The sequence below is a fragment of the Vigna angularis genome, chromosome 2, assembly GCF_016808095.1.
Source record: "Vigna angularis cultivar LongXiaoDou No.4 chromosome 2, ASM1680809v1, whole genome shotgun sequence".
NCBI classification, from domain to species: Eukaryota; Viridiplantae; Streptophyta; class Magnoliopsida; order Fabales; family Fabaceae; genus Vigna; species Vigna angularis.
The window spans coordinates 31,934,335-31,958,390 of NC_068971.1; the positions used below are offsets into that span (position 1 = coordinate 31,934,335).

General features: G+C 33.3%; 3 protein-coding genes and 1 non-coding gene across 5 annotated transcripts; 1 reads left to right on the forward strand and 3 right to left on the reverse strand.

Moving 5' to 3' along the window:
- Positions 1–1,250: 1,250 nt before the first annotated feature.
- Positions 1,251–1,331, reverse strand: TRNAL-AAG (transfer RNA leucine (anticodon AAG)). Its single transcript has one exon. It is a non-coding gene; the product is annotated as a tRNA-Leu (tRNA).
- Positions 1,332–2,118: 787 nt separating this feature from the next.
- On the reverse strand, positions 2,119–8,758 carry LOC108329319 (uncharacterized). Its single transcript, XM_017563484.2, has 7 exons — positions 8,522–8,758; positions 8,388–8,428; positions 7,468–7,525; positions 6,673–6,766; positions 3,835–3,919; positions 3,693–3,758; positions 2,119–2,490 (listed from the first exon to the last, which is right to left on the reverse strand). The coding sequence occupies exons 1-7, from the start codon at positions 8,610–8,612 to the stop codon at positions 2,377–2,379; spliced, it is 549 nt and encodes a 182-aa protein (XP_017418973.1). The 5' UTR covers positions 8,613–8,758; the 3' UTR covers positions 2,119–2,376.
- A 127-nt stretch (positions 8,759–8,885) lies between these two features.
- On the reverse strand, positions 8,886–10,236 carry LOC108329318 (ribonucleoside-diphosphate reductase small chain). Its single transcript, XM_017563483.2, has one exon. The coding sequence runs from the start codon at positions 10,036–10,038 to the stop codon at positions 9,049–9,051; it is 990 nt and encodes a 329-aa protein (XP_017418972.1). The 5' UTR covers positions 10,039–10,236; the 3' UTR covers positions 8,886–9,048.
- A 6,862-nt stretch (positions 10,237–17,098) lies between these two features.
- On the forward strand, positions 17,099–22,676 carry LOC108326795 (uncharacterized). Of its 2 annotated transcripts, XM_017560359.1 has the most exons (13): positions 17,099–17,404; positions 17,615–17,753; positions 17,871–18,007; positions 18,115–18,316; positions 18,403–18,641; positions 18,786–18,897; positions 18,983–19,127; positions 19,325–19,467; positions 19,927–20,099; positions 20,224–20,610; positions 20,684–20,739; positions 20,922–21,124; positions 21,247–22,676. In XM_017560359.1, exons 1-13 carry the CDS (start codon positions 17,171–17,173, stop codon positions 22,533–22,535), a joined length of 3,459 nt encoding a protein of 1,152 aa, XP_017415848.1. In that variant the 5' UTR covers positions 17,099–17,170; the 3' UTR covers positions 22,536–22,676. The 2 variants fall into 2 exon arrangements, with proteins under 2 accessions (XP_017415848.1, XP_017415849.1); XM_017560360.2 differs by lacking the exons at positions 17,099–17,404; positions 17,615–17,753 and having other exon boundaries at positions 17,921–18,007; positions 18,125–18,316.
- Positions 22,677–24,056: the final 1,380 nt, after the last annotated feature.

A 24,056-nucleotide genomic window follows, 5' to 3' on the forward strand; every position in this document is an offset into this window, starting at 1 on the left:
ACCAATTAGCAGATATTTTAACTAAGTCTTTATAGAAACCTAAAATTGATTATATTTGTAATAAGTTTGGTACATACGATTTATATGATTAGTTTGAGGATAGACCTATCGATTTGGCTCTCCTCACATGGTTTGGTCTTAACCTACATTGGCTGAGGCCAAAAAAACTGACAAGGCCAAAAAGATCTTATTGAAAAAATACATGGAGCCAAAATATCCACAAAAGTCATGTGGGTTAGAGCTAACCCATGGACCTTCCTTTTAGAAAAGAAATATTCATTTTAAATACAAGAAAAAATGTTATTAACTCCTAATCTATCAAATATATAAGTGTTTTTAATTTATAAAAGAATTATATACAAAAAATCTTAATCGAACTAAACATACTTAATTTATTTGTAAGAAGTTTTAATAAACTTGGTTACTTAGTTGTATAGAAAAATTATGCACCAACATAGAACGTTAAGATATCATTATGTATTGTTAGATACAATATTATATTTTAATTTTAAATGTAAAAGACATAAGTTCATCTCTTTATATTTTCATATTTATAAATACATAATTCTATGTGCAAGTCACGTTAAAAATTCATCCTATGTTTCTTTTTCTTTTATTTTAACACAACTAATTGTAAAAACTTTCCACAATTGACACAAGTCAAGATTATTTTTAATTGATGATAGACACAACTATTTCAATAAACATGACTAGAAATACTTTTTAATGTTGTTTGTCGAATTTATTTTGCCAACTTCTTGACCAATACCTTCTAAAATTCCTTCAAGATTTAAGATTTGTGAAAACACAATCATATTCAATGTTATTTAAAAGTTTCCCCAATTACAAGTAAAATGAAAATTGTGAGCAACTTTGAACATAAGTAACACTAGTAATTTGAAAGCAATCCCTACATGAATCAACCAAAAAGAAAATACACGGTTAAGCACAAAAATATGTTTGGCATCCATCTAAAAATAGTCTCATCAATATTAGTAAAATAAAACTAACTAATTTCAGCCAATAAAAAACCTAGGTATACATCATTAAAATATAATTACAATAATATCTACTGTAATATAACATTTATCATCATCAACTCAAAACTGCAAACTTACATCAACTGAAAATTTTCACTTGACATCGATAAAAAAAAAATTGACCTAGTATGGGCTAAAAATGTAACTAACGTCGATAGAGAAAAACTGGACTAACATGAATCAAAAAAATAGTAAAACAAAAAATAAGATTGTTGAGAGTGGGATTTGAACCCACGCCCTTTCGGACCAGAACCTTAATCTGGCGCCTTAGACCAACTCGGCCATCTCAACAATTGATATTTGATAGAAGTCATTAATATCTAATATACATTATGAAATTTCACTACCACATAACTTTTAAACGTGTTGTATTGGAAATATATCTTCCTTGAAAACGTACATTGTCTCTAACCAAAAATAACTCCCGCCAGTTGAACCCTGACGAAATGAGAACCTGCTTACATAGAACCTAGCAACTTTTCTATAACTACACTGTCGTTAAAGCTACTTCAAGAAACTGCTCATATAAAAGCATGCTTCCCAATTTTTTATTTTCCGCTGCTTATCACAACGACAAACAAATGAGTGCGTCAAATTTAAGCATAGTGTGACAATAAGCACCAACAACAATTCCCAGTCCGGGCAAAACTCTGCGTATTCTGCGGAATTTATCAAATATTCAGTATGCAAGTGTGGACATAACATCACAAGTTCTATTCACACTTATATTTATATGATAATAGCTAATCCTTAAGCCGTTTACTGACTACGAATGAATCTTGAAACCAACCAAAAAGATAAAACTATATATTCCTTCAATTTATTTGAAAAAGAAAAAATAAAGTTTGCAACAGTACAAATCTTTAGCAATCTACTAGAGTGCTGCGGAGTTATTAGACTCGAGATTTTCATTTATTTCCATTTTCATAATAGCTACTTTCAAACTTTTTATAGCATTATTAATTACAAGTGTGTATAATTGTGCTTTAAAAAAAACCGATCCCATAGTTAAAAAAATGGAAGCATCATAATAATAGTTTTCCACCGTGGTTTTCCTTGCGCGGATTAGCTTTGATAATAAGGATTAAGTATAGTACTTCCCATAAAGAAATTGGACCGTGGTTGGTATGTTCTTAATGCTGAGGCAGAAAGCCTAGCCATGAAAAGGCTGTAAACACCTCCCACATCTAAAATTGTTAACCTTAAAGCAGTCCAAGTACAGAAATAAAATGAACATAAAAATGTCAAAAATTGACCAAATAAAGTAAATAATTTGTCAAGAATTGTGATTTGGCCAACTCCCAAACAAAATGTCACGCAAGCTACTCTTCTAAGTCTACCTTGGCGTATACAGGGGGGACACCTTTCTTGGAACAATCTCTTCGATCTGCTCAGCTGACAAAATGGATGTCTCGCTTTCATAATTGCCGTTTTCCATGTGCTGGTGTAACTGCAACAAGAAAAGGGTCAAAAGCATCAAATAAATTCATTTCTACCGCTTCAAGTAAGTAATTTTCAAAACTCCTGAAAAAGATTGTGAAGCTTCAAAGCCATATGCTAAGCAACCCCGACAGAGGTGAAATACATATTTACATACACACATATATATATATATATAGGATTCGTATAATGTGAGAAAACTGAGTTATTGAGAAATGTATTTGATGTGAATCCAACCAATGATTTGACGTGACCATGAACAACAAGGATTTACTTGAAAAACTTGGAGGACCTATGACAAGAGCCAGAACAAGGAAAGCAAAGGAAGTTCTTCAACAAGTGTTGTCCATATTAATTGAATACAAGTCCAATTTTTAAGGAGAAAAGGCCAAGATGATGAATTGCATTATGGCCCAAATGGAAGAAAACTAAAGCTCCATTTTACTGCTGTTTTATTTTATAAGTTAGTTTGTTTTTAAAATAGCCCAATCTTTGTAAAATTGGCTCACCAAATTATGTCTTTAGGCCAATCAATTAGCAGGCTTTAATTTGACTTTATTTTCAAGTTGTAATAAGAGCCCAATTTGAAAACTTAGACATAGTCCTTATAAGCTTAACTATTTTCATCAAATGCACAAGTCAGATTTTTTATGCAAAGAAATTAGGGTTTTATCCCTTCTATTTTAGTGAGAGTGATTCTCCTAAGTTCTTGAGTGATTTCAAGAATCCTTGGCTGTATTAAAGGACTTTCCATCCTTTGTGATTTGGCACTCAATTACGGGAATAATATGTAAGAAACTAAGATATGTAAACTTTGAGAAATGGTTTGGTAGCACATAGACTGACGAGGAGATCTCACTTTTATAAGAAAATAAGATATGCAATCTTTATGAAAAATTTATAAATGATTAGACATGAATCCCTAATCATAGTCCTACGATCTCTCAAGCACATCCAAAAAATATTGAGACCAATTAGCAGCAGCTTCTAAATATGAGGTTAGGTGCACTAATACCAAATACTAAAATCCCTATATTAGGTGTTGATAATGACGATAAAGTGTTGCAAAATGTAATTAAAATTCAGCGTTGGTGGGTCACAATTGATTACCACTGTTATATTTTTCTTATTGAAAGCAATATTTAAAACGAATGTTCTTATTGAAAGCAATATTTAAAACGAATGTCCCTGTACTTTGAAACGAGTATTTACCTTCTCAAGGATTGCACATTGATCGTCCAAGTTAAACTTGCGCATGTACTTCAGCATCTCTAGTTGCTGTAAATTTTCACGCTTTCAGTAATAGTAGTGTAGCAAGTACCAAAGTATTTATCAGAAGTCAAATAAATTTTACCTGTTCCTGTAACATTTGTTGGTTGAGCAATTTTTCTGCAAATTCTTCTTCTTCAAGCTCTGCTTCATCGCAGGCAACCTCTTCTCTGCCAAAAGTCATTTGCCATTACATAACTATATTCATCCTTCTTCCAAATAAAGTCGTTTAAGTTATTTTGTGTAGGGACAAAAGAAAAGGCAAGCATTAAATCAGAAAATAGGGTTTAGTAGCTTTCAACAACGAAGTACATTTTTGGGTTAGATAATATTTTAGCTATAAGTTGCTTCCAACCTATTGTAAATTAATTAAAACACGTATGCTGAGTGCATAAAAAACAATCAAAGCTAAGTACACCAATAAACATTATCAAAATGCTACCATAGACTGAATGCTTGTTCCTATTTATGTTTTGAGAAATAAATGGTCTTTTATTTCAAAAGCTCGTCTGAAAGGCAACCAAAAAATAAAAGATAACAATTATTTCTCCAAAAGAAGCTAATTCTTAATGAAAATCCAAAGCACATAAAAATATTTAACATCAATTCCACGCTAGACTGCAACGTTTATGGCTCCAAAGAATGCTTTAAACTGAAATTCTGATATAAGCACGATATTAGTACCAAAGGTTTACTGCAGAAAAAACACAGAACTTGATGGACTTCTTTAATCAAGAAGTCAATAACACGTGTGATTCACACATAACAGACCCAAACACAATGAATAGCCTTGTCTTATTCAATGAATTGAAGAATACAATTGTATCGAAAACACTCAAGGAAGCCAAACCTCCCTCCACTGGACTAAGTTCCAGTAAACTCAACAAACAAAGAATACAGAATGAATCCCGCCCTTTACAACTAACTCTTTATTTATGCTCCTCTATACCTCTAACTAACTGCTAACTAAACTCTCTGCTTCCCGCCTTTATTCTTTCTCACATATACTTTTAATCCTCTATCAGAACTCACTGGTGAATTTAATCATTTTGAATACATGCACGTAGATTCAATCATGTATTTAAACAATGACATAAATTCTCATTTTCTATCACCAAAGATAAAACTGTAACCATGTCTGCTCAAAGCAGAGATGGAAACTAAATTCCTTCTCATGAAACTGAAAGGAACATAAGCAGCATATGGTTTCCCGAAACTTGTACATCCCTATAAAGAATTCACAGCATGAATAGTGGCACCTAAGTTTAACCACCAAGTCTTTGGAAGAACATCAACCACATTAGGTTCAAGACAAGTTAGAACTAAAGAAATTACCTTGCTTTCCTTGTTTCTTTTTAATATAAGAATCTTTCCCCTTGTGACCTTACTTCTTGCAATTACCCATAATTTATTTCTTAGTGGGCTTCCAACAAGTTGTGCCACCTTTTTAACATTCTTCTTCCCTTGGAAAGCAAATTTCTTAGCACCTACGAAATTAAAACACCTTGATCTTCCGTGCTCTTGAATCTCTGCCTTCAAAGTTTGACATCGAGAAGACTTCATACAATATTAAAAAACATGAGAGGCAAGGGAATGGACAAATTGCTACAGTCACTCAAGAGGAGGAATCAACGAAAAATCCAAGACTGGGCATCCAACTTGCCACTTCTACTTCAGATACTATTAAAGGTGCTGCTAGGACATCTAATTTCAAATGGAAGAATGTAGAAATGGTGTCACAACCTGCAGAGTCCCAATAACAAATACTTTTAGGGTAATTGCAAGTATGGTTACAAGGCCGAAGATTGCTATATTCTTAAAAAGAGACAAGAAAAGGAAGGTCATTCCTTAGTTCTAACTGTTGAATCTGATGTGATTGATGTTCCTCCGAATTCGTGGTAGTTAGATTTCCTATTCATGTTGTGAATTCTTTACGGGGGGGAGGGGGATCACGTGTCTAGGGAAACTAAGTGTGATTGTTAAGGATGGAGCTGAAGTACCTGTAATGACACAAGAATTGTTTCTTTATGTTTACCTTTCGGGCACACTTTATTGTTGATAAAAGATGTTTATGTACCTAAAGAAATCTAACTTTGATCCATGCCTTAGACAGATGTAATTATAAATATATGTTAGATGATGGAAAACACAAATTCATGTTAGTGGGAAAATCTTTTTAATTATTATTGTTATACGTGCTCCAATTCTCTCTGTCTTTGTATTTAATATGATTAAATACATTAATTGACATCAGAGACACCTTAAATACACTTTTGTAGTTGTAAATTTCTAAATTGAACAATTTATTTTCACTTTTTTATTGCATACAACATTTATATTATATATATGAAATTTAAAGTTGATTGAGATTTTTTATTTGTTAAGACTTAATTATCAAAATGCAGTGAAGAACATTGACTTTCGTTGGGTAAAATAGAGAATTTACACTTTCAAAAAACGCCAAAAGTTCTTTTAGCGAAGATTTGCATGTTGTGATTTTGCTTCGCTGAATTATATTTCATAAAGTTGATTGGTTGTTTTTTACCACTTTCTATGGAATCACATTGATATTGTAATTATAGATTATTACTAATCCACATTAACCATTTTAACACCCTCTAACAGGAAAAAAAAAATAGATATCCCAGTCCGTTTGGGAGGACTAGACTATCCTGTACAAATCCTACGTTAATAAATTTCCCACCTACACTCTTTTCTTGCATCCCTATATATCTCAATCGTCCCTGATCTGTCTCCTAGTAACTACTCCCTTGCCAATGCTAACTTGGAGAACTGATTAACTGCTTCTCTTTAATGTAGGAAATGGCCATTTTTATAAATGTGTGTTCTAACAATGAAGAGAAAACGTTAACAGGTTAAGTGGTTGAAAACTACATAAAAGAGAGACAGAGAGAGAACTTACTTAGAAAGGAATTTATAAAACTGAATCACCAAATCCATGTCATTCTCATATACAGTACTGACTTTTCCCAGGCACGAGATACCAAATCTTGGATCTGTTGTGTAAATTATGAAAATAACAATGTTTAAGAATTAATTACTATCGAGTTTGGTTATGCAATAAAACAGATTCTGCAAACAATCATTTCAGGTATCATAATGCACAAGTTCAACCCACACCTATCCTAAACTAAAATGGTAGGAAACGAACAGTCATGTACAATAAAAGTTTTTTAAGAAAAAGCCATTCCCATCAAAAGTGAAAACTGCAGTATTTTAAGACTTTATTTTAGGGAAGAAACAACATTCAACCTTAAATTCCAACCAAGCTATAGTCCCAATACTACATCCAGCTAAAGTAAATTCATAAACTAATCTGCATTGGCATGTCTAGCTGGTTGATATAAAAGTATCGCCAACCATGTATCTAGGGTCAACTCTTTTTTTTCCAAGAACAAAGACCAAGAGAATGAAGCACAACACATTTTACCATGAAAAGTTCTAGATGATTTAATCCATTATGTGTTTGATTCTCTTTATGGATGAAAAAGTGAATAACCAATAAACCTCTAGATGGTTTTGCATCTAGGGAAAAATAAACCACAATCAAGGATGCAAGGAAACAGATCTCGGACGATTGATATATAGGATTGTGAGTTTACACAAAAAGTGTCAAGATGGCACAAATAATATGAAAAGTAAGGCTCCAGAGCTACAAAGTACAGACAATTAATATATCACAATAAAACCGACATACCAACACCCATCTCCGAAAATATCTCTTCTTGTATTGCAGTGGTCACAGCAACAGCCTCCTGCTCATTAGTTATGAAATCCAGGAAATGACAATGAAATTCATTACATACTAACTTTTATCACATAAATGCAAAGGGCAAAAGCTTCATTTTACATCGACTTGCTACTTAACTCTATCAAGCATTTAGGTGTCTTTCCATAAAACTAACCCCACATACACATAGATGCTAATAAAAAAGGATAAAAAGTGCACAACAATGCCCCATGTGGTTTGTGATGGCTGATAAAAAAGGGCAATCCAAAGCACCAGATCCCCCAACTAGTGAAGTCTAAGAAGGGTAGATATGTGTAGCCTTATCCCTGCAAGCAGAGGGGTCGTGTCCAGAATTTAAACCTTCAAACCTTATTGTTGCACCAAGATCTGCCCTCCTCTACTGACTAATCAAACAATAAATCAGAAAGCACAGACAAAGGTTATAGTTATCCAGCTCAGCTGTCACGTTAATCAATTCAAATTGGAGGAAGAGACTAACAAGGAAACGAAGTCAAATTCTGTCAAGGTTCCTACATAATCATTTTACGACAATAATTAGGTTTGGGGACATTATGATTTTGGCATTTTTCATCAAAATTAGAACATAACCTCCATACCCAGCACGGATCTTCTATTACACGATTTATTTAAATTAAACTCTAATCTTAATTAAAAAGCAATACAAAAAAGTCAACTAACTAAGTCTAAATATTTTGCAATTAATTTCCCTCACAAACCCGTCTATTATTTCTTAAATCAAGGACGGCTAAGGGAACTATGTGATACGATGAGAGAAGCAAAGTCGCCTTATATTGAAGATAAGGCCATTTAATCAGACTTGTAAGACATAAAGGTGAAAAGGGAAAAACGACGATAAAGAAATTCACCTGCTTATCCTGTACAGCCCCAGAAATCTTTTTCTTCACATCTAAATATACAATAGATTGCGAAAATCAAACGCGAGCAGCAATCAATCATTCGATAAGCAGAACAACAAAATAGGGTTACGAAAACAGAGTACCAGGTTGAGAAGTAAGGAAACTGAAACGATCGAAAAGATGGAAAAGTTGCTCTCTTGTTAACATCCCAGTACTTTGCGTCCCGGATGCCATTCGTAACGCTCATAAACACGGTAGAACGAAGATATACCAGCCTGGCGAGTCACTGTGCAACTAAACCGATACGATTAATGGCGAATCACGGAGCGAATAAGCTTAAGTTCGAACCTTTCCACACATTCATACTTTTTACTTTAGATAAACATGGTCTCGAATATCATATTTTACCATTAAAAGTAAATACAAATACGTAAAATGTTACCATTTTCCTTTTTTCATTAACCTCGGCTAATTTATTATTAAATCAATAAAAAGTCACAGTACAGGGAAACTGAAAGTATATTTTATCATTCCTCAAAGAAAAATCAGAAACAATAAAAAATTTCTAAATACTACCACTAAAAACAAAATAAGCCCATAAACTATTTGACAACGGTAAAAATACAGTGAAATATTACTATGATGAAAGACGAAGGCTAACTCCAATAAACTAAAAATCTTCATCCATCTTGAAGACGTGGGCATCACCGTTACCGTTCAAGCTGGACATAACTGAAGCCTTCTGGTACTCCCCCACGCGCTTCTCGAAGAAGTTGGTCTTCCCCTGCAGCGAAATCAGCTCCATCCAATCGAATGGGTTCTGTACATTGTACACCTTCCCGCACCCAAGGGCACCGAGCAACCTATCAGCAACAAACTCAATGTACTGACTCATCAAGGCCCCGTTCATCCCCACCAACGCACAAGGAAGCGCGTCGCAGACGAACTCCCTCTCGATGTCCACAGCATCGCGCACAATCTCCCTCACGCGCTCCTCGGGGAGCTTGGTCCGCATAATAGAGTAGAGCAGGCAAGCGAAGTCGCAATGGAGACCCTCGTCGCGGGAGATGAGTTCGTTGGAGAAAGTGAGTCCTGGCATGAGGCCCCGTTTCTTGAGCCAGAAGATGGAGCAAAAGCTTCCGGAGAAGAAGATACCCTCGACGCAGGCAAAGGCGACGAGGCGCTCGGCGAAGGACTCGGAGGAGTCGATCCAGCGGAGGGCCCAGTTGGCCTTCTTGGTGACGCAGGGAATGGTGTCAATGGCGTGAAAGAGACGGGTTTTCTCTACGGAGTCTTTTATGTAGGTTTCGAGGAGGAGGCTGTACATCTCGGAGTGAATGTTCTCGATAGCGATCTGGAAGCCGTAAAAGGCGCGAGCCTCGGAGACCTGGACCTCCTTCATAAAACGGCCGGCAAGGTTTTCTAGTACGATGCCGTCGGAGGCGGCGAAGAAGGCGAGGACATGGGTGACGAAATGGCGCTCGCCGTCGGTAAGAGTGTTCCAGTGACTGATGTCCTGCGAGAGGTCCACCTCCTCCGCCGTCCAGAACGAGGCTTCTGCTTTCTTGTACATTTCCCAGATTTGGGGGTATTGGATAGGGAACATGCAGAATCGATCAGGGTTAGGGGCCAAGAGAGGCTCTTCTGGAATTGAAGGCATTTTGGGATTGGAAATGGGGAGAGAGAAAAGGGTTTTTTCTTTACAGAATTGGGGTTTAGGGTTTGAGTTGAACAGAGGGGAGTGGATGGTTTATATAAGGAGGTGATTGAAAATTGGAGCGGGGAATTTGAAAATTTAAGGTAAAGCTTGCGGGAGAAGATTGGAGGTGGGAGAGGGTAGTTTGGGGATTTTGCAGGGCGTATTGGAGAAGCTTTGGTTTTGAAAGAGTGTTGCGGCGGGAGGGAGGGATTATTGTTTTGGTGGGAATTTTGGGTTCGCGGGATATTTGGAGGGTTTGAAATTGAAAAGAAGAGTAATGGGAAGCCGTTTTGGTGAGGTAGGAGGAGGGGTGAAATTTGAAAGCCACGTGCTTCCGCTGTTTATATTCTTATGTTCTTATCCGTTAAAACTCAACAGTATCCACGATTTTAACGCTGCCCGTGCTGTCCGTACTTGGGTAAGACAATACACGTGTCTACACGCTCTCCAGAAGGGGATTTACAAGTCAGAAAAATCTTAGATATTTCTGTTAATCATTTACCTTTATTTATTTAAAATCTATTATTTAGTTATTGTTTTATAATGTTTTTATATTTAAATATTTAAATTTATTGTACTAATACATAGAAGTAAATATTAAAAACGAATCAAAGACCTTATAATAAATTTAACGCTTCGCAAGGTTAAAAAAGATCAAAGAATTCTAAAATTATTTCTATTAAAAGTTTGAAAACTTTTGTGAAATACACTGTATAAAACATAAATTTTAAACTTCTTAACAAAATCATGTGTTAGAATAAATCATTTGAAGAATTAGTTAGAACAATGTTGAATGAAACTTTATTAATAAAATACTTTTGCTATATTTTATTCTATATATAAAATACATTAATAAAAAAAATAACAAGAGTCAGCATTCTTATAGGACATATACAATGAAATTAGAAAAAAATTTCTTGTAAATTTTTATTTCACTCTTTAGTAATAAAAGTTATAATCTGATGAGTATAAGAATGCAACTTATCTAAAATATGCTAGATTTATGAAAAACTATGGAGGAGATGATATTATTAATTTTTTGCATAAAAATATCACTATAATCCAAAAGACAAAAAGGGAAAAGACTAAGACATGTTTGTTTATTGGTGTTTTACAAATTATTCTCACCATAATCATGAGTTATCCAAAGAAAATTAAATTATTTGAAAGGATAATATGAGTGGAAAAAAAATTGGGATTATTTGAAAGGACAATATAAATGGAACAACAAGATTTGAGACATGAAAGTGTTAAATTTGATATGAAAGTTTAAGCTCCAAAGGATAAAAAAAAAATGAGATAATTAAGGAATTATTAAATAAATTGTTGAGTATTGCTAACAAGATATCATGATTGAGTAAAGAGTTTCCAAATTTTAAACTTGTGGAGAAATTTTGGTGGTAGTGTGCGAGAGATACGAAACTTCTATTACTTTGTTGGAAAACACATTATTTGTCTACAATTACTTTGACAAAAGTGATACAAGTCTTACAAAGCACAAGAGAAACGAATATTAATAAGAAAAGATTGTGAAGTAGAAGATATTTTACTTCATATTGGCGAAAATGCTTTCAAAATCAAAAATTACAAAATAAACAAATACAACCAAATCGACCACCCATGGGTTTCTCCATCTTGTCCCTATTATAAGAAAAAATAATCACTGATAAACAAGTCTTGATGAGGCTAGATGCAAAATGTCAAAATTGTTATCAATCTAAACATGTGGAAAAGATATGTAAATCCAAACATCCAATAGGATGTCAAGATTGTAGAGGACGAATCAAAGGAAGAACTCATTTTTGACACATCATGCGTTACACCCAATAAATATACAAATCATATGAAAGGATAATCAATTATCATCCCAAATAATCGATTATTTCCGAGATAAAACTCAAAACCAATGCACATATAATTGATTATAACTAATGATAATCGGTTATTTTCGAATCAAAACACATCCTGGATAGAATTCATATGTTCAAAACACACATACATGAACCTTAAACCACGGGTGAACATACCCAACACATCATGCATGCATTCAAGCATCACATACCCTTATGAACAGACCTTAATACATACATTACATCACTTGAATCATCCAAAACCCATCATTATGCAGATTACAACCTAATCAAGCACAACATACTACATATGACCATCGTACCACTCTTCACATATTTTTGTATGGTAAACCCCCAAACAAAATATATTTGTCCTCCATTAGCTTCAATACATATTATCATGGGAAAACCCAACAAAACCATACAAACTTTCACAGGAAACCCAACACAAACATGATATAAATCCTATTATCATGCAGAAACATCCATTATACGTGCATATACCCTTACCCAACAATAGCAATAGGTAATCATAATCATAATCACGTATACATGTATTAAATTAATAATTTCCATGCAAGAAAATCAATAGTACATAGCATACAACAAACAATGAAAACAAGGTAAACTTTCTCATACTCAAGAAAATCAAGAATATACTCATATTCATCATACAATAAAAAAAAAGGTAAGTTTCCACATATCTTGGCCAATCCTAAAGCTTTATCTACAACTTCAAAATACCATCAATCTCCTTTTGCACTAATGTTTTTTGCAGCTCATTTTCTTCTTTCCTATAATGTCTCTCTCTCTTCCTCTCTTTTGTGTCTCTTTCACGTTTGGTTTTAGGATTTCTAAAGATATAAAGCCCTTCTCTCTCCTTTCTTTCTGTATTTTATTTCCAACTTATCTCTTAATTTAAAGATATGTTTCTAAAGCCTTGAAACCACCTATCTTTTACTCCATCATAAGTAAACTTTTAAAATGCAACTGTCCATCCTACCAAGATTCACTTCACACTTTTTTTAAGTTTTAGTTTAGATATTTAACATGCATCATTTACTTCCTACACCCCCATTATTCAATTTCTACACCAATTAAGAAAAGGTAAAAGACCATTTTGCTCCTAGACAAAATATAAATAAAAAATATAAGTTTCTTTTAAAAAAAATTCTCTATGAATTGAACCCACATCCAGTTAGTTCTAGTCAACACTTCTACTATCAAACCAACTCATCACATAGATAATGACACACATATATCACAATCCAACAAACATACCAAAACATGTGTTGCACTTTATTAAAATAACATTGAAAAAATAACATAGAAAAAATAACATAATTATGTTCTAACAAAGATGTACATACACAATACCTTATTAGACATATAAACTCTTAAAAAAAACATACTCAAATTTTAAGAAAACTTTCTTTCTAAGACCTATACTTTTCCCGAGTCTTACATTATATTGAGAACTTTTTAAAGAGCTCAACAAATCTAATATTTCTAAAGTAAGAATTGATAATGGAGAATAAATTATTACAATTAAAGTTCATTCATATATTAAATTAATTTTTTATCTTAAATGTTCTTGAGATTAATCAAAATATGTTAAGTGTTGTTCAATTGTTAGAGAAAGATTACAATGTGTCATTTGAAAAGAAACTGTGTGAGTAAAGACGCAAACAACCTATAAATATTCAAAGTTCTTATGAAATATGAAAGACAAAAAAATTGTTCTGGATTTTACAAAAAAGGAGTTCTTTACAAAAGATGTAAATATAAAAGAAGGATCAAGACTAAAAGAATATGGACATCTCTTGAAGAAGTTTGATGTCCAATAGAAGGAAGTAGATGGAATATCACATCCTAACATCCATTAATTGCCTAGCATTACTGTAACGCCCTGAAATTTTGGGTCTCACGAGTTCTTACAAAAATCGATAATTTTAAAACTTTCTTATAGTGCGAAATCATATTTTTCAAAAACCTCCATAATTAAACATACTGACTAAATCAAATCGTATTAGTTCCAAAAACAATGTCCAATTACATATTTTCAAAATAATTAAAATAACCAAGGAAATAAAAATACTCCACATTACATTGTATCAAAAGTCCAATTAAAAGAACTATAAAGAAAACCGAAATCCTTTCTTTGTCATCTCACGAATCTATCATACCTCTAGAACATCTATAATATCATTTGCTCACGTATAACGCATTATAAAATCATCAACGATAATTTCATTCACAAACACACAACACAAACACCTATGAGGTAAGCTACCGATAAAACAACGATAAAACAAGCTATATACATACTGACTATATCAATATTAATCAAATACCTCATACATAGAAGTAATAACAATAGAATTCCTTATCTTCTGACATGAAAATTTCAATCATCTTAAATTATTCGATCCTCGACGTTATCACAAACATCATAAACATAGACTAACCATATATCCTCACAACAAAACATATGCTAACTAAACCCACCACATGACACCATAACTATCAACATAACATCCTTTAAAGCATCATTATCATTACGATCATCAACACACGTACCTCCATCATGATTAACCTCATCATGAACCCCATTATGAGCACCACAATACCATAAACACCATAGTGAAAAGAATCAGTGACACTCTTGTATCCTATCTCACCAGTTTGTAGTTGCTCCTACAAACCATCTATAACCCCCTACAGATATGCTCGAGTAGCCCTGCAATCTAGCTAAGGAACATGCCTCCTACCACACAAGGATAAGGAAAACACCATCACTCCCACACAAGGAAGGTTCAATACTCAAACACCATTATCTTTTCCATGACTATTTGCCAAAGAAAAGATCCCTCCCTTTTCAACAACCAATGCCAAAGGGAGTCACTCATATTCGTAGATAATCTTAGGATTTGCTAGGTACAAGAAGTAGACCTTTCCTCCACTCTTATGCTCATCAACCACACACTCAAGTACATCCCAACACTCACTCATGCTCCAATCTCAAACACAAGTCAAAACTGACCCTAAACATAACTATTAATCTCATTCTCTGATTATCACCATGTTCTACAACTCCTTAAGCTTGGTCTACATGCATTCTTCATCTAATTCACCATTTTAAACAAAAATACATTGAGATAATCGATTATCATAAGTGATAATCGATTATTCTCGAGAAGTTCATAGTTACACCATATACATTATGATATAATCGATTATTCTAGTGGTTCTAACACTTTAAATTTCCATATTCATCACATATGAAAGGATAATCGATTATCATCCCAGATAATCAATTACTCTCGAGATAGAACTCACAACCAATGCACATGTAATCAATTATCGATTATAACTAGTGATAATCGATTATTGTCGAATCAAAACACCTCCTAGATAGAATTCAAGTGTTCAAAGCACACATACATCAACCCTAGACCACGAGGGAACCCAACACATAATGCATGCATTCAAGCCTCACATACTCTTATGAACAAACCCTAATACATAAATTATATCACTTAAATAATCCAAAACTCATCATTTTACAGATTACAACCCAAACAAACCCAACATATTATATATGATCATCATACCACTTTATTAAAATAACATCAAGAAAATAACATAATTATATTTTAACAAAGATGAACACACACAACACCTTGTTAGATATATAAACTTAAAAAGAAAAATACTCAATTCTTAATAAAACTTTATTTTTAAAATCCTTACTTTCTTGGGTATTACAGTTACTACGGTCGTATAATGCATAGTGATAAATATAATGAGCTTAATACAAGAAACATTGAAAAATATTAAATTGAATAAAAATGTGACCTTATGGAAGAAAGAAAAAAACATAACTTATAAGAAAAAAAGAAAGGAGAGAAAGAAGGATAATCAAATTTTAAATTTTGAATTAAAATAAAACAGGAAAAAATGTTGAAAATATTTACTTAATATTTTTTCTATTTAAATTTCTATTTATGAAATCTGTCCAGAAATATCATTTATAAAAAGTTAAAAACATATATATTTATTATTTAGATTTAAAAATCAAAATTAAAATATTATAAATATTTGATATTTTGTCACATTTTTTTCTATATATAATATATATAAATAGAATGAAGTAATAAATTTTTCCTATAACATATTTGTTGCTCTCACATAAATTATCTCAAGAATGTGAAGTGTACTGTGTCCTTTAATTGTTTATATTTGCTTTTTGTCGATCAATGTTAAAGGGTATATTTATTGAGATAATAAGACTATTTCGACATAGTTATATAAATATATGTGGGTTTAATTATGTTTTAAAATCCTAAATTTGGAAACTTGTATGAAATTGAGATTATAAAATTATAACATTATAAAATTATAAAATAAAAAATTATAAATTATAAAATTTTAAAATAATAAAACAATAAAATAACAAAACAATAAAATAACATGTGACGATCACTTAACAATATAACATGAAAATGTAACAACCACTTCAGTTTCTTAACAACTGCATTTCTCAGTTAAAAGAAAATTTTAATTTAAAAAATATAAATTTATAACATACACAATAAACTAAAAAAATTTATTAAGGACTCAATTAAAAGTTTTGAAATTTACCGAAAATTGAAAACATAATTAAGATATATATAATATAATATTTGATCCTTCACGTAAAGAAATCAATTACTTATATAAATTTTTACTAATATTTGTGATTCTCGTAAAACAAAAAAAAAACTTATACGTATAACCAAACTTTAGATTTTTGGATATTTTAGAAAAGTATTATTAAATGAAGTAAATAACTTATTGAATGTATATTTATTATTATCCTCAATATATGTGTAAACACTTTAAATCTGAAATTCTGAGACCTAGGAATATGTTTTAGGAATCTGCAACAATTTATGATTGGATGTCTATTTCAATTAATCCAATTTTTATTGTCTGGCAAAAATTAAGGAGAAAATGTGTGGTTATAGTCTGAAAAACAAAAGGCCTTATTGTGGTATGTGAGGTATTGAGAAAAGCAGTTATGAGGGTGACAGTAAATAGTTGAGGTAGTTGTCTATTGCTTTTACTGATGTCTCTTCCATTTATAGCAGCGATGAACGTTCGATGATTAAATGTGCAACCAACTGCATTATGTTGTCTTACCTACACCCTCAACTCCTCCTCTTTATGCTTTTCTTCTCATTATTTTCTCTTTCAATGTTATGCTAACATCACCTTGTACTATGGCTACACTCAACTCTCTTAAGCTTTGTGCTTGTGTTGCATTGATGATGGTCGGTGTCTTCTTTATCTCTGCTGAATCAACACTTCTGGTTTATTTCGAGCGTGTTCCTCCACCTCGGTCTAGGTCTCCCAATGCAGTTTTTCAGTATCTGGTTGAGGGGTTGGATGGTTCCAATGCATGTAAGAGAAACACCTGCTCATTTTCATGTGAGGTATGAAATTCCTCTTCACCATTTTTACATTCCTTTGTAAGTTTATCTGGGAGTGAATGGTTTGCATGGACATGGTTTACTATAGTACACTAGTAACACATTTTGTTTTGATCCATGTATTGTCAATGATTTGGCTATGAAATGTGTACTTTTATTTGCTACTGAAGTGTGAAATGAGTTTGTTGATGTTCAGTCCATTTTGCTTGACAGCTTGATGGCAAAGTTTACCCTTGCCAGGATAATGGCATTTTGCTAACCAACTTAACTCTAAATCATGAGCATAGCTTTCTTCTCAATGTCAGTACAAACAAAGGAGAAAGAAATTCATCACTTTACTCATGGTTCATTGGTGAGCTCAATTTCTTTCCTTCCTTATCATCCCATTAAGTCTGATTCTCTGGTAATGATACTAAACTTCAGTAAATCCTTTTGGGGTTTTGGTAATGATTTTCTTTTCACTGGACAGACACAATACCCCCAACTGCTGCCATTACTAGTAAACAGACCCATACAAATGGACAAAGGATAGCAATTGATGTCACGTTCAGTGAACCGTGCACTGGACTAGGAGGATTTCATTGCATGAACTCATCAAACTGTGATGTAAGTTGGTTTCTAATGATGAACATTGTGTTAAAAGTATCTATGATTTGCTATGTAATTTTCCTTGAAAACGTTGACAACATTTTCACTGTGGTTTAACATGCAAGATTATGGTAGCTGGTCCTGCCCAAGTGGATGCATCTTCTTTACAAACTATTAGATCAGGAACCAAATACAGCCTTGAAGTGATTATCTCCTCAAAAGTTACTTATGGGCGTGTAGTAATCACAATGGCGGAGAATACTTGCACTGACCAGGCTGGAAATCGGTTCACAAGGACCAATGATTCTACTTTGACTATTCATTTTGGTGAGGTTCTGATTGCCATTTTCAAATCTGTTATGAACAAAAGAATATTTTTAAGGGCACTCATACTTTCAAATGGTTTGTCTTAGATAGAAGACCGGTGATGGTGGACTTTTGGACATCTGTTCCATCTTATGAGTTGAAAATTAACGGTATCCCAAGAACAGTAGTTGCAACAAGCAAACCAGAAGACCTGATAATTTTCTTGGACTTCAGCATTCCTATAAGAAACTCAACTAAACAAATTCTAAATGCACTACATGTTAACTCTGGTGTTTTAACTCCTCTCCATGGTAGAAGCAATGGAGCCCGCAGATTTAGTTTTGAAGTAAGAGAGAAAGTGTTGTTTCATATACTTAAGCAGTTTTCTTACCATGAACACTGGTAGAAGTCATATGCCAACAAAATTAGAATAGGAATTGAAAAATTCTTAATATTTCATTCCTTTTTATTAATTAGCCTCGTTTTGTAGCTCAAGAACACGTCAAGAACTGAGATTGTCACAGTTGAATTACAAGCTGCATCCATACTTGGCAGGACAGGCACTCCTCTCTCTCCTGTTGCTCCTATTACATTCCTTTATGGTATGTTATAATCTGTACTTACCCTATCAATAATTATTTCTCTTAATAACTTAAACTTTAAACCAAATCCTAATATTCTCTGTAGATTCCATGAAACCCAAGGTGGTACTAAGGACTAGCTCTCTCACTGAAACAAAGGATTTCAACATCAACATAATTGCTGAGTTCACAAAACCAGTATTTGATTTTGGGGCATCTACTGTAGAAATCTCTGGGGGAAGATTGACAAGGCAGGTGTAGCAAACTAACAATAAGCATAGTATTGACTACAGATAGTTTTTGCATAATGGGTCAACACATAAAGTCCAGTTATGAACATTATATTACTGTCTTTGCATAATGTCTCAACACATAAAGTTTATTAACATTATATTTCATTAATGGTTTAAGTAATGTAAAACATCTAAACTTTGTTTGTTTCATGCAGGTTTAAGGAACTATCAAGGGCTTTATACTCATTGAGTGTCCAGGCAGTGACAAAGGAGGTGTCAGTTACCATTCCTGCAGGGAAGGTAACTGATATTTCAGGAAATGAAAATTTGGCATCTAACCAGCTTGATATCAAGCATTGTATGAATATCTCTTTTTCCTTCTATTTATTTCTTATGATAAATGGCTATTATATTATACTTCCCTTTTTATTATTCAAAAATCAAATGTGAATTGTTTACCAAAGCATCAATGAATGATACTGAGAATCAGTGAACTGTCACTTGTCTAGCCTATTTAAACCAATATATTTACTAATTCAAAACCAGTGAGAATCGATTCAAAACTTAAGTAAAATTCGTATTTACCTAAGTTAATAGCAGAAATACATGCTATTTGTTTGTATCTAATACACATTTCATATAATCAGATCATATATTATTCAACTTTCCCCCCCTTTTCCTCCTTTTCGACTGACCAAATTTAAGCATGAAAATTATGATAATAAAGCAGAATTTCAGAATATTATTAGAGTGAACGTGCATAGACTTATGCTTGTTCGCTGTGTTTTTTACTCAAACTCTAATATCGTATCTTTAGATTCCACCCCTGCAATATCCATTGCACTGTACTCTTTTATCAATGCTGGAACAATAGCAACATCGTTGGTAGCTGCTATGCTTTCACTTTCCTCAGCAAATTTAGAAGCTTTAAGCATTCTTGCTTTGGGAGGTCCAAGCAGTCCTGTTTCCAATCCATCCATTAACCTACAAGTAAGTAAAGAAACTAATGTATGGTACTATAACAAACAATTCTTTTTTCAATTCCTTAGAGTTTTTGTAACGCATACTCCATCTATTTGCAAGGGCTATCTTAAACATTTGGAACCTTTTTCAGGGAATGGTTGGCCACCTGCAAGTCTTTGCCCTCACAAGTTGGTTTTCAACAAATCAGTATATCAAATACTCTGAGACAACAAGAAATCTGTGGTGGCTTATACCTCATCACAAGCTTCCCTGGAAAAATTATGACACTTGGTTTTCTGTCTGTGAAAGAGAGAAACTTGAAGGGAGAAGCATTGGCCTGTCTTCAGGAGAACATTCTTACAACAAAGATAAAAAACATAGTGACTTAATGAACTTGTCTTATGTTGATCACAAGCTATCATTTCAATCTGAAAATACCACGATATATGGTCGGCTTCATAATCAGCACGATATAAGTAAGACAAGTACACTGTATGGTCTACCTCTCAATTCAGTCGAATATTTCACTTATTTCTTGGTGAGTTTAACATCAACTTTAAAAGAAGTATGTGAATAGACACTTGCTTGCAACTGATTCAACTGCCTTGTAGAGAGGAGAACCATTGTCTGCTAGCAACATCATCAAAGGAATGGAGAGTTACAAAGGGTAGTTATCCTCACAATCTTTTTATGTTTAAACATTATTAGGCTGACATTCACTCACACACCGAACATGGTCACTTATAAAGGACTTGGACTCAATGATTGTGTTCATCACTGACAGGAAAAATAAGTTTTGGAATTTGCAGGATTTTTAAGAACATTTGAGATCTCTTTTCTTATAAACAGGTGGCAGGACATGGAAATGAACTTATTCTGGCTTGGTGTAGGAGGAGGATGTTTACTTTTAGTTCATGTGTTCATTTTATTCTTCTTAAGACAAAGGACAGGGAGACCACCTCAAGGCAGGTTAGCAGTCCCCAGGTTTCAGCTATTTCTTCTGATTCTCATGCTACCTTGTCTTTCTCAGGCATCAACATTTGTAATAAAAGGTAAGCAACTTGTTATAACATTGTCTATTCCAGTCATCTAAATTACAAGATTAAAACTTTTAATAGGAGTATATATTCATGTGTAAACTTATTTCATCCCTTGAGACTACATTTATATGCAGGTGGCACAACAGGGGGAATCATTACTGGGGTGTTGTTGCTAGCAGTCCCTGTAGCATTCATCTCTTCAGTATTTCTATTTCTTATTATTGCAATCTACTCTGGAAGTTTTGCCCAATACAATGAATGCAATGAAGTAACAAATGAAGAAAAATGGCACAGAAAATTGTTGTTCTTTTTTAGTGGGAGGCCTGCTACTGGCAAATGGTTTGACAGGAATGGATTACCTTCCTCTTTCCTTTCACGCTTTGGAATTCTATTTGATGATTGGAAGGGTCCTCCAGTATTCATTTTAGGCCATCAAAATGAATCAAATAGCCTAACCAAGTGGACTGAAAGTGGCCAAAGTGATATCACAAGAACGAAGACAGTGAGTTCAGAAGACAGCAATGAGGAAATCAAAATCTCTGAATTCAAGAGGATACTGGGCTGCATGAGAGCATCCTATATCATCCTTGACTTACTAAGAAGAGTTGGTTTGGGAATAATATCAGTAGCTTACCCTTCAGAAAATTCAAATAAAAGCCTTTTCGCTTTGATAATCACATCAATACAATTCATTTATCTGTTTACCACCAAACCATATATCAGTAGAAGTGTACAGGTTGTGGAAAGTATTTCTCTCTTGTGTGAGGTAGGTGTGTTTGCTATTTTAATCCTACAGAATGGTTCAAATTCAGTTGAAGCCAAAACTTCGGAATTGGTCATTCTGTTTCTTCTGCTGTTTACCTTCATTGCTCAGCTCACCAACCAATGGTATGCTATGGTAAATACCCTATTGAAACTCTCAAAATCTCAGAATAACACTTTGAGACATGGATTAAAGTTTGCAGCCAAGGGACTCATCCTGCCTTTTCTTCCAAGCAAGCATTGGTCTAGTGTTGTATCCACATTCTCCCAACCAGAAACAGACCAGCGTTCAGTCAATCCTATAGGTTCAGGCACAGAATTTGAGAGAAGAAACAGAAATGGATATATGGATCCAATTAGTGCCATGACTGCTACTGTAGTCCCTTTGCAAAGTCCAAGCACACCCAGCCACAATGTCATTGAAAGAACAAATCCTACAACCTTAGAGATAGGTGCAACCTCTCATATTGAAGTGGAAGGTAAGTGGCTAAAGGGGCACAAGGCTGGGCTTAGAAAAGAGCTAAAGATGTTAAGGGAGCTTGCAAAAGCTAGCTTCTCTGGGGATACCAGGGTTGATGAAGCAAGCACCAGCTACACTTCAGGTGAACAACATTCATCAGGTGAAATCTCTTTGGGTAATCCAAAGCGAAGATATTACTAACACTAATGCCCAAAGGGGTCATATAACTGTTAGCAATTTAACACCACATCCTATTTGAGAAGATTTTGGACAATGCACATCACTTCAAATTGCTGTTTTGTTTAGAGAATCACTATTTGTATAGTTTCTTCTTTAGTTTCAGTGACCTTAACTTGCTTCTAATCAATTTAAATGAGTCACATGTGTCGACATTTCTGCTTTTTCTGTCTTTCATTGATGGTGATATCATCCCTAAATACTACAGAAACACCTATAAATAACAGCTATTCTAATTTCGGGCAATCTAATTACCCATATTTCTAACAGATTTTACGGCGGCACATATAACTCGGACATCACTGCTCAAAATAATGTCGCATGTCAGCGATAGGTATCGGCAATGAGATTTGGTTAGATTACTTTCTTAAAGCACTTCTTAACCAAACATAATAATTAGTTTGATTTGGTTTTAACATAAAAGAAAATTTGAACTCAACTAAACTACTATTTTATGGCTTAGATCGGATTTTGCATTTTTAAATTTCAAACTTCTAGTTTATTGAACTTTTTAACTTTTAAGTCAAATTATAATAAGGAAAAGTTTTATCTCTTAAAAGTTAGTAAACTTTGTCAAATAATATATTCAATAACAATATTTAATTTGTTATGATTCTTTTTTTTTTAAATTATGCTTTTGTATATCAAAAAGATAGAATTCATAGGATATAAATAATCTAAAAATTAAAGTAAATGTTTTACTTCTTTTCAACATTACCCCATTTATAAGTAGGTGGTTAGTTATTAAGATTAAAAAGTAATAAAAAAACATAAAAAATAAATAAATTTTTAAAATATTCAAAAGTAAAAATCGCAACTTAACAATATGTAACTGTAGCTAACGTTTAATATTAAACACGAATAAAATAATGACATAAGACAAATTATCAACTGATAGATATTAAGAAGAGGAAAAACTGATAGATATTAAGAATAGGAAAATAAAATAGTTGACTAACATATTACTATGACGACATATCCCTTAATCATGACCCGAACATATTCAAGAAGAGCTAAAGTCATTTATGCAAAAGTGAAATAAAACTCTTTTTCTTAAACCATCATGAAACACCTCTAGTAGATTAAGAGTATTTAGACCTTGTATTAAGGGTCAAGTAGGGTAAGATTTTTTGTTAGACCTTGTTTTAAGAGCCAAGTAGTGTATGGCTTTTAAATAATCTTGCTTAAGTTGTAGGGTAATATTTATGCCTAGCTTAAGCTAATCTTGGGTGATTAGTTTTGTAACCCTAACTTGGTGAAGGGTGTCCCACATGAGACATGATGGCCACATGAGACATGGTGGCCACATGACAACCTCTTAGTGGAATTTTTTTTCTTACAAATGTAGTGGTTATGTGTCATTTTCCTAGTGGGGAACTTTTGCTAAAGTAACTTTCCACATTACAAGCTCTTAGTGGAGAGTTTTCTTATAAAGGTAATGACTGTCTGTCATTTTTCTAGTGAGGAACTTTTGCTAAAATAACT